Below are 10,080 nucleotides of genomic sequence, written 5' to 3'. Positions count from 1 at the left end.
GCCTGGCCACACGGTGTCCTGGTCCTGCTGCTTGGGCTGCCGCCTCTACTCCTGGGGCCTCTTGCCTCTGATCTTCGCTGTCTCCTGGGGCCTCTTGCCTCTGGCCTGCTCTGGCTGTCTCACTGTGTTGAGGCTCCTCTGGCCCCCACCTGGTCAGACTGTGCAGGGAGCAGGCGCACAGGATTATGTGTGTCTGGGTGGGTGGGAGGTGCGGGGCTCATATAAGGAGTGGTGCTCACACGCTTGCCCCACCCTGAGCTCACCTGACAGCTGGGGGAGGGGGGCGGCCTCCAGGTGCTGAGCTGGAACCTCCAGGTTTCCAAGCTGGACGGGCCTCACTCTGCTGCAGGCACAGGCCTGGCCCGAGGGTGGCAGGTACAGGAGTCATGGTGGGCATGGGATTCCAGGGTGCTCACATCCCGATGTCAGCTCAGAGGCAGCAAGCTCGCCAGGTCCCCAAGTCCAAGGCCTGCTTCAGAGGCTCCTGTTGTCCCGGTCCCCTCTGCCTGCAGGCTCTGCCTCCAGATGGGCTCACACTATTCTATGCCCCATAAACCCAGATGTGAAATGAAGCTCTTTCCCCCTTTCCCACCCAAACCCCTACTTGTAGAAAGCAGATGTGAATAGAGTCAACTTTACTAAGGACATGGGCCTGTGTGGGTGCAGAGGGGACAGAGGGAGGAGGGGTTTATTCCACAGCTAATGAGACGACACGCATGGCAGTGGAGAGTTTCCCTTGCCAGCTGGGAATTTCCACTGGTCCTTCACTGCATTGTCCGTGCCCCTTTCTGTCTCCCTTGCCCACCCCCTCCCTTTCAGCCCCTTCCCCTTCCACTATCTGCGCTCCTCCTTCTCAGGGGCCTGAACAATTCTGCTCAAGCCTCTCACAGGGCAGCCGAACCCTTTTTGTGGCAATGCTGGCCCTGAGGTCACCCATGCCCTAGGCTCTTCCCTTTTAACCCCAGCAGCATGTCAAGGTATTTTCTCAAACAAAGGTGCTCCTTCTCTCCCTAAGAAGAATCGGTGTGGCTGTTAAGATAACAGTTTTCATCTTTTAACCACACGGGTGTGCCCTGACCTTGCCCCTGGCCAAATCTCCCTGCTCAGTTGATATCCCCCGGTAGTCCTTAGGCTCCTCAAATGCAGCCTGTCTCAGAAGGAGACCCTCATCTCTCTCTGTGCCCACCACCCCCCCAAATGCACTATTCCTGTTTTCTCCAGCTCTGTTGGGGGCACCTGGGAAGCATCCTTGACCCTCCTCTCCCTCCTGCCCCCAACCAGTAGTGGCATCAAATCCTGCTGATTTTGAATCCTAAATATTTCTCGACTGTGCCCTCTTTTTGCCACCCCTGCTGCCCTGCGGCCTTTAACCATTCTCTCTGTCTGCTCCCTCACTCAGCTCCAATCAATTATCCACACTGCAGCCTGAGTGATCTTTCTAAAATGCAAATCTGATCCTGCTGTTCCTCTGCTAAAATCCCTTCAAAGCGTCCCTCATGCCTGGCCTACAAGGTCCTCTGGGATCCTGCTCCTCCTACCTCACCTCTCCCCGCTCCCTGCTTTGTCCTTTACCCGGTGGCCTCACCAAAGGGCCAGTGGTTCTGGAACACTCCGTTGCTGGTCTTTCCTTGGCGGATGCCCTGTCTTCTTCTCAGAGAGCCCTTCCTACGTCCTTTGCTTGGGTAACTCCTAACTCATCCCTAAGGCTCAACTTCAGTGTCACCTCCTTTCCTGGGTGAAGGAGGACCCCTCTGCGTACTCCCACCACACCTGGGCATTTTCATACACTCCAGTCACCACAGAATGCTGTCATGGTGTTAATGTGCCTCCTTAATGAGGCAGTGAGTCCCTCAGGGAGCAGGAGCCAAATTTCGCTCATCCCCACATAGAGTGCTGTGCACAGGGATTAGCCATAGTTGGTGCTCAGTAAATATTTGTTGAGTGAACAAATGGACGAATAAAAGCTTCCTGACCTCCTGGAGGCAGGTGACTTTCATATCTACTTCATCTCAGCCAGCTTATTCTTACGGCCTCATACCTGTCTCACCTGGGATCGAACCCTCTGAAATCTTCCAGGGGAACATCCAGCTCTAATTATAGGTTCTGTCCATCCACTCTCTCCCATCTCAGTCCCTGTAAAATGCCTCCCTCATTCCCTCTCTGTGCTTCCAGCCTTCCTGGCCTCACCACCCCCCCCGCCCCCCCCCCCCCCGCCGGATCCCCAGGTGGTCAGTGCCCCACCGTCCTGGCTCCCTGTTCTCTTTGCCCCACCTCCTGCATCTCTCCCATTTCATTCTCCTCCACAGCCCTTTGCCTTGATCTGCACTGCTGAGCACTGCTGGAGAAACTTGCCCATCCGTGCAGACTGCTGCCATGACAAGTCCATGGTCTCTGGCCTCAGCAGGGGCTGCCGATCTGCTCAGCAATCCTTATGCCATCCTCAGTCTGCTCGCTCTCTCCCCATTCTTCTAAGGCTTACTTCCAACCTTGCCCAAGCTCTCCAAGTGCCCCCATTCCAGCTTTCTTCCAGAGGATCAGCTTGCCTCCTGTCCCACCTGGAAAGAGACACTCACAGGCAAGACTTCTTCCCATCCTTCCTGCCAGCCACAAACTCACCTGCCACTGCCCCGTGCCCTCACCAGCTTCCCTCGGGCCCTGAAGAAGAGGCAGCCCTTCTCTTGCATCCAGTCGGGGGGTCCCTCCTTGTGCTCCTGGCTCCCTTTGAGTGACAGACACCCTCTCAGGGCTCGTTCCAGTCTCCTCTGGGGTTTTCACTTCTTCATCTCCTGGATGCTTCTTGATAACAGGCCTAGAAAATCCTGTAGTAGAGAGACCATTGGCTTCTTATGCCTTTCCTCTTTGTCTCCCTTTCAAGACTTTGCTCAGGTCTAGTTCCACCCTGAAGCCTGCCCTGATATTCCCCTCCAGCCAGTGGCTACTTCTGGCTTCGACCTCCTTAGTGCCTCCCCTGTTCCAGTGCAAACTCCCATGCTTGCCTGGTATAAAAGAGGCTTTCAATAAATGCTCGAGAAATGAAGGAATGTGGCCACAGGGGTAGTGTAGGTGACATTCCTCCCTAGCTCGGTAGGTTCTCTGCCTAGGGGCTGTCCTAGGGAACCTCAAGGGCATCTCTCTCTCTCCCTTCCTGCAGACAGGGCCTCAAAGGGCTTCCCGACACCTTACCTAGCTTCGCTTTCTGCACCTGTCCACCAAGCAGCACTAATGCCTGTCTGTTAAGAGCCTTCGATAAGATAACACAAGCAAAAGCAATTGCACACTGCCGTGTATACTTCACCTCTGACCAATATGTAACTTCTGTGAGCTCAGTCTCCCCGTTTTTAAATGGAGACAATTCCCACTTCCCCACGTGTCATCAGGGGTAAGTGTGCTGACACCAGAAGAGTGTCTCTGAGCCAGAAAATTTTGGCTGTTAGGATTGCCGCTCCCCTCACCTCTCCAGTGAGAGGGGTGTGAGGACTGAGCTGGGCTGGGAGGGGTCCTGGCTGTGTGGCAGTTCCAGGGCTAGTGGCTCCTGCTCTGGGCCCTGGAGGCTGAGAGAATCAAGTACAAGAGCAGCTCTTGTCTCCAGCTGGCCTAGAGCTGAGCCTCCTGTGGCCCTGTCTGGCCCAGAACAAGGTCCTTCAGCCCCTGAGGCCAAGTGAGCCTTGGCCAGGGCTTGCTCCCACGCCAGCTCCTCCCCGGACCCCGCCAGGCCTGGGCTCTACTGCTAAGCTCTGAGGTCCCTTATGCTCAGAGGCTTTTTGCCAAGGCCCCACACCTGGCTGCCTACAGATGCCTGTCAGGTGGCCGTGTGCTTTTAGCCTCCTAGAGCCCTGTCTCTGGGCGCCCCAGCCCGCTGGGGTGGCTGTGTCTGTCGGGGAGCGGGGTGTGTGTAGGTGCATGTGCACAAGGGGCAGTGTGAGCTCTGACCGAGGTCCTCTCAGCTTGGGGAATGGAGAGGGAGCAAAAGGGAGGGGACGTACTGGGAGAGCAGGGAGAATGAAAGCCCTCCAGAAAGGGAAGGGTTCAAGGCAGCTTCCCTCTCGTCTCTCACCAGTCCTCCCGAATTGTGGAGGCCTCATCCACACCTGACCGAGGAAGCTGAGGCTCCGAGAGCCAACCGTCTCCTCAACCCCTCGTCCTGTCCACCCCCCTAGACAGCCAGCCTTACGTCCTTTCTCTGTCTTAACGCCCAGCCCTCCTCCGTCTCCCCATTGTGTCCCCAAGTCCACCTTCCTACCTGGTGAAAACCAGCAGCCCCTGGGCAGAGAGGGGGAGGAATCAAGGCTCTTCCCAGGTTCCATTTCTAGGTGGAGCAGAGGGTCAGGGGTGACTGAGCATGTGTGTGCTTGGGTGTGATGCACGCATATGCCCCTCTGAGAACACAGGGAGCCAGGCTCCTAGATCTGGTCCTCACCAGCCCTGTGACAGAATGGAAGTGGGTTGATGTGGCTCTTCTCTCTCTCTCTCTCTCTCTCTCTCTCTCTCTCTCACACACACACACACACACACACACACACACGGAGCAGTCAATGCCGAGAAGACACAGCCCCTTGGGTACAAATGAAGGTCAGCGTAGACGCGCGGGGTTACTGTGTGCGTGTTCATGTGTGCGCAGGCTTCTGTGGGCTCCGGACCCAGCCGCGCGGATCACACACCAAGGAACACAGCGCCCTCTGCTGGCCAAACAGCCCGCCGCTGCAACTTGTCCGCCCAAAGGCCTTGGACCCCTCTCGTCCTCTGGCCAGGCCAGGTGGGTGCCCCACCCACCCCTGAAGATCTGTCTCCCATAGGCCCACCGTTCACCTCCTTATGCTCCCCCTGGGGCCCATCCAGAAAAGGAACGCAGGTCGCTGCGCTGGAGGGAGAGGCCAGCCTCCCAGTCGTGTCTGTGCCTGTACCTGAGTCATGTGGGGACTAGAGGGGAAGGGATCCTCTCCCTTCTGCACCCCCTCTCCTCCACCTCTATAGTGGACTGGGCAGCTGCTTCCTGGTGGCTTAGGCGACCCAGGCCCGTACTCCCATGTGGCTAGAGCCGGGACCCAGGACTTGTGTTAGAGGAAGCCTAGCAGCAGCGGATTCGGTGGACGAGGTCCCCCCCTGCTGGTCGGAGCGGGCATTTGCGGCCTGGCTCCAGGGTAGGGGCCAGGGGTCGGATGAGGCAGGTGAGGGCTGGGAAGTCTGCTCCTCCTCACCCACGGTCCCTGGGGCTGCCGCTGGCCAGCCAGGGTCCATCGCTTCTCCCACCCCTTCTCAGTCCATCTCCTGGCCCTACTGCCCCCTCCTCTTCCAAGGCAAAACTGAAGACCACGGGGAGAGGTGTCCATTCCAGAGAGAACCAGGAACTCGGGTTCAAACACCTGCAGGAGAGCAGAGGCCCAGAACCAGAGTGTGGCTGGGGTCCCAGATGTGTATGCGCTGGTTTCTTTTCGCATTAGTTTATTGAGCACTGACTCTGAGGTGCCTGGTCCTGTTTGCACCAGCGTTTTCCTTCCATCTACTGTCTCATTTAGTGCTCAGAACAATCTATGAGGTGGGTACAAGTATGCCCATGTTACAGATGAGGTAATTAAAACTCAGCCTGTGTTACCCAAAGTTGCAAAGCAGGATTTGAGCTCCAAGCCAGACTCCTTAACTATGACGCAGGACTGTGTCCCGAGCTGCTCATCTGCACGACTTCCACCATTTTTCCCACAGAGAGCCGACTGGTCCCAGGAATCTCACTCCCTTCATCTTAGACCATTCCCACAGCAACCCTGTGAGGGAAGCATTCTTAAACCTTGTTTTATAGCTGAAGAGATGGAGACTCAGTGAATTTAAGGCGGCTGCCTAAAGAGTGTCAGTGACAAGGGGACAGGCCAGATAAGAGCAGAGCTACAGGCCTACTGGGGAAGATGGTGGGAACAGTGGCTGGCAGAGGCAGGAGAGAGGAGGCCCAGGAAAAGGCTGGACTGGCTGTGGCTTCTGGGTATGTGTGTGGGGTGGACAGGGGGTTTTTCCCTCTGACTGCAGGCTCCCAGCATGGCACCTTTTTGGAACAGTGAGGTGTACAGAGGGGAGTCCAGGGCTGTGCCTCCTCCGTGATGACAGACCTGGCCGATCACCCCCTTGGCATCTCAAGGGGCTGCTGGCTAGTTCACTTCTCCTCTCCCCGGCCTGGCACTCCCTGGCCCCAGTGCCAGGCCCTCCTCAAGTGGCCCAGACTTGACATAGCTGAGATGGGAGGGGCAAGCAGGCAGGTGGCTTGGTGAGGACCCCTCCTCTGCTCTTACGGCTCGCTCCTGACCTCTTGCTCTATTTCCATATTTGGTCTCTCTCTCTCTCACCCTCTCTCTTCCTGACCTCGTCTCTATGACTCTCTAAGCCTCCCCTGGCCTCTGCTTCCCTGTCTATCCACAGAGAACTGTGGAGAGCATGGGGAGTGTAGGGGATGATGAAGAGGAGACAGATTGTCCAAAGGGACAGAGGAGTCCCAAAGAGAGGCTCTGGGGAGAGATGAGGGAGAACATCAACGTCAGTGGTTTATTGGGAAGCCCCTACCCCAAACACCAGCAGCCCTGCCCCGTGCATTCTTGAGCAGAAATAAATAAGGCAGCATTTAATGAACCGGTCTGTCTCCCTCCTAAGGCAATCTGGGGAGGGGCGGCCTTTGCTGTCCTAGGGACTAGGACCCCTCCGGTTCTTGAGGAGGGGTGGAGGAGGGTGGGGGCTTGCACACTGCAGGCCACCCCCCCTCTTCCTGGCCTGGCCCCAGGGAAGCCTGTAAGCTTGGTGGTACTTTCACAGTCTCTGAGGTCTGACCTCAGGGCAGCAGTCTGCCCTGTCCCAGAGAGACCCTTCCCCATCAGGCCCCAGTCCCTGGCCCCTGCCCCTGCCCGAGTCCCATCATGGGTTCCTGCTCCCATCCCTAACTGTGAAGCTGGGGGAGCCAGCACCTCCAACCCAGCCCAGAGGACCCAGCGGTGGGGGAAGGAAGCTTTGCTGTCATATATATATATATATATATTTTTTTTTTCCCCTGAGGTTCAGGGGCTGAGGGTCTGGCCCGTGCCTGACACTGGTCAGCGGGCGGTCAGCTCCATGGTCTTCTTTCGCTCCTCTCGCTGTTCCTCCCAGTCCTCCTCAGGCTCATACGTGCCCTTGACGACGGCCACACGCTCGCTCAGGCTCAGGGAGTTGGGGAAGAGCAGGTAGAAGTAGAGGATGGCAGCCAGGATGGCCCCCACAATGGGCCCTACCCAGAAAACCTGGCGGGGGGAGGGGGAAGGGCAGCATCAGGGAGCTGAGTCTCAGGCCTCAGAGACCCACGGCTCCCCCTGCAGAGGACAGACCCATGGGCCCTCAGAGAAGATGGATGTACAGAGTTCCAGACCTCCAGAGCGAGAGACTGTCTCCTGACTCAGGAACAGATACGCTGATACCCTATTCTCCAGGGACAGGGACATGGACCACAGACACTCAGATCCTCAAAGGAGACAGATCCCCCCCCCCCCAACCTCACCCTAAAGAGAGACAAATGACCCTTCAGAGGAAACAGACATATAGATCCTCGGAGAGACAACAGAACTCTCCCTTCCACATAGGGAGAGAGACCCTGAAGAGAGGGAACGTGAGTTCTCAGAGAGATTGTCCAGAGGGACAGGCCCACAGGAGGGAAGGCTCTCTCAACCCCTCAACAGGAGCAGATAAATAAAACATCAGAGAGGACACACAGACATGCCACCTTCCATGCCCCACCCCAGAAGGACAAACACAAAATCCTCAGAGATCAACACAGAGGAACAGAACTTGCCTTCCCTAGAGGGACAGACACACATAGTCCCCAAGCTACCCCGGTCCTTGTGCTGGCTGCATCCCATCCCCTTCTGTATCCCGTCCTTTCTTCAGCCACACCTCCCAGGGCCACCCCCAAGCTCTGGGTCCACAGCATCCAGACAGTCCTGGGAGCTCCTGGCCAGGTTTTCAGGCTCTCATTGCCAGGGAGCCAGGGGAGGGCCCAGACTCACCCAGTGAGCGGGGCTGAAGCGCTTCATGACCACTGCGGGGCCGAAAGAGCGGGCTGGGTTCATGGAGCAGCCAGTGAAGTAGATCTGGACAGAGAGAGGCAGGTGGTGAGGAGGGCAACATGCTTGTCCACTCTTAAAGGCCTGGTCTCTCCCAGGGTCACCCAGAAGTTCAGGGGCTCAACCAGGTCTCTGACTCAAGTCTCCTGGTTCCTAGGCTGGTGACCTCTCCCTCCACAGGTCCCTCCCTATGTGCCACTCTTTCTTCTCAAGTCCTGTGCTTGGACTTGATTTCCTGCCTCCACCCCAACTCCCACTTACTCCCATCTTTCCTCAGGCTAGAGAAGATTTGGGGGCGTCCAGCCTGGGACAGGGTACGGCCGCCCCACTCTAGGCCTTAACTGCTGGGATGTTGCGCGAGGGCCCTGTTATTTGCCTGAGGGGCTCCCCACAACTCCAGCCAAGTGGCAGCATTGCTCACCCCCACGAGGTGGCCCAGTGTGACAGACAGGCCGATGGACAGGGCTGGAGAGCCCACAGGACTGGTGCGGCGGGAGTCCGTGGAGGAGAAGACGCAGAGCGCCAGCTGGAAAGTCAGAATCAGCTCCACCACCATAGCTTGACCCTGTGTTGTGTTGTTGTTGAGCTGAAAGGGGAGGGTGGGTTAGAACCCCTGCCTTCTAGCTCTATGGCCAGCGGCTTGGGGGATGGCACTTTTCGCCTCCACGGACACGGACAGCCGGGGCACCTGGAAGCCAAGCCTTGCGCACGGAGAGGTCATTTGCTGAAGAGATTATATACTTCGCGGGGTGTGCAAAGCTTAGGGCACAAGCCTGTGGCCGAGGAGCAGAGTGTGAGGGGAGGCTTTCTTGGACAAGGTCCTGCCAACGGTTCTGCCCAGTCCCAACCCCCACAAGCTGGCATTTACCCTCCCTCCTGTGGGCAGCTACCCAGTTTGCCGACTGCACCCCCTGCCTGCCTCCCGCCCGTGTCTGACCCGCTGCCAGTGCCAGCCTCAAACCCGTCTCTCCGGTGGGGCTGACTCACAGTTTGACAATGGTCGAGAAAATCCTCCTCTGTGTTTGATTAATGAACCCAGTTTGCATGGGACATGGGGACTGAATCTGGGGCTATGGGAGGGGGTGGAGGCAGGGACCGGGAGCAGGAGCCCATATTCAACAGACCCTACGCAGTGACACCACATTAGGGGGTTCCCAAGCATGGATTCTAAATGTAATCCCCTTGGCACCTGCTGTGGTGGGTTATGACCACCCCCATGGAATGGCTGAGAAAAATGAGACCCAGAGGAGCCAGGGGCACCCAAAGCCAGGATTACAACCCATCTCTTTCTGATGGTTCCACGAAACCACTACAATAAGGAGCGGGACAGGAGCAGGGAAGGTCCCAAGGGGAAGGCAAAACTCCGGTTTGAGACACGAGAAAGCCGGAAGTTTCCGGCAAGAAAGGAGGGACAACAGGCAACAGGAGAGGCTTCCCGGGAAGAGCAGCAGGAGGGGAGTGGGCAGGGGAGGGGGGCATGAACCAGGGAGGCTGAACAGGGAAACACACCAGCCTGGAGACTCATCTTTCTGCCCTTCCTGGCAAGGGTGTAAGTGGCTCATTCTGTGGCACCCACCCTCAAGATGGGCTCTACGGCCCTGGTCAGGAGCCCACCCCAGGGTCCCTGCCCCACCCTAGCCCCGTGGTCACTCACCGCGTTGATGGCCAGATTGCCACGGGCATTGATTGGTGCCAGCCCATAGAGGATGCCGGCCCCGGCAATGGCACCCACCAGCTGGGCCACCACGTAGAAGACAGCCCGGAGCAGGGAGATCTGGTTGCCCACTAGGAGGGCCAGGGTGATGGCGGGGTTGATGTGGCCTCCGCTCACGGGTCCCAGGGCCTGGGCCAGGGTGCCTATGGCCAGGCCGAAGGCCAGCGAGATCTGCAGGATGCTGGGCAGCGCCGACGGCCACTTGAGGGCCGAGCCAAGGCCGAAGAAGACGAAGATGAGGGTGGCCAGGAACTCCGCGAACACGGCCTTGAGGAAGGCCACGGAGCACACCTCTTTCTTCAT

General features: G+C 57.7%; 1 protein-coding gene across 1 annotated transcript; it reads right to left on the bottom strand.

Annotated features, from left to right (window-relative positions):
- Positions 1-7,061: 7,061 nt before the first annotated feature.
- On the bottom strand, positions 7,062-10,080 carry AQP5 (aquaporin 5). The gene is made up of 4 exons (XM_047066898.1): positions 9,718-10,080; positions 8,485-8,649; positions 8,007-8,090; positions 7,062-7,247 (listed from the first exon to the last, which is right to left on the bottom strand). The coding sequence occupies exons 1-4, from the start codon at positions 10,078-10,080 to the stop codon at positions 7,062-7,064; spliced, it is 798 nt and encodes a 265-aa protein (XP_046922854.1).

Source organism: Lynx rufus, unplaced genomic scaffold (assembly GCF_022079265.1).
Source record: "Lynx rufus isolate CCGP_SWC_20201006 ecotype Redwood Valley unplaced genomic scaffold, mLynRuf1.p SCAF_7, whole genome shotgun sequence".
Taxonomy (NCBI): Eukaryota; Metazoa; Chordata; class Mammalia; order Carnivora; family Felidae; genus Lynx; species Lynx rufus.
Note: the sequence above shows the minus strand (reverse complement) of the source record. Positions and strands in the feature narration are given on the sequence as shown.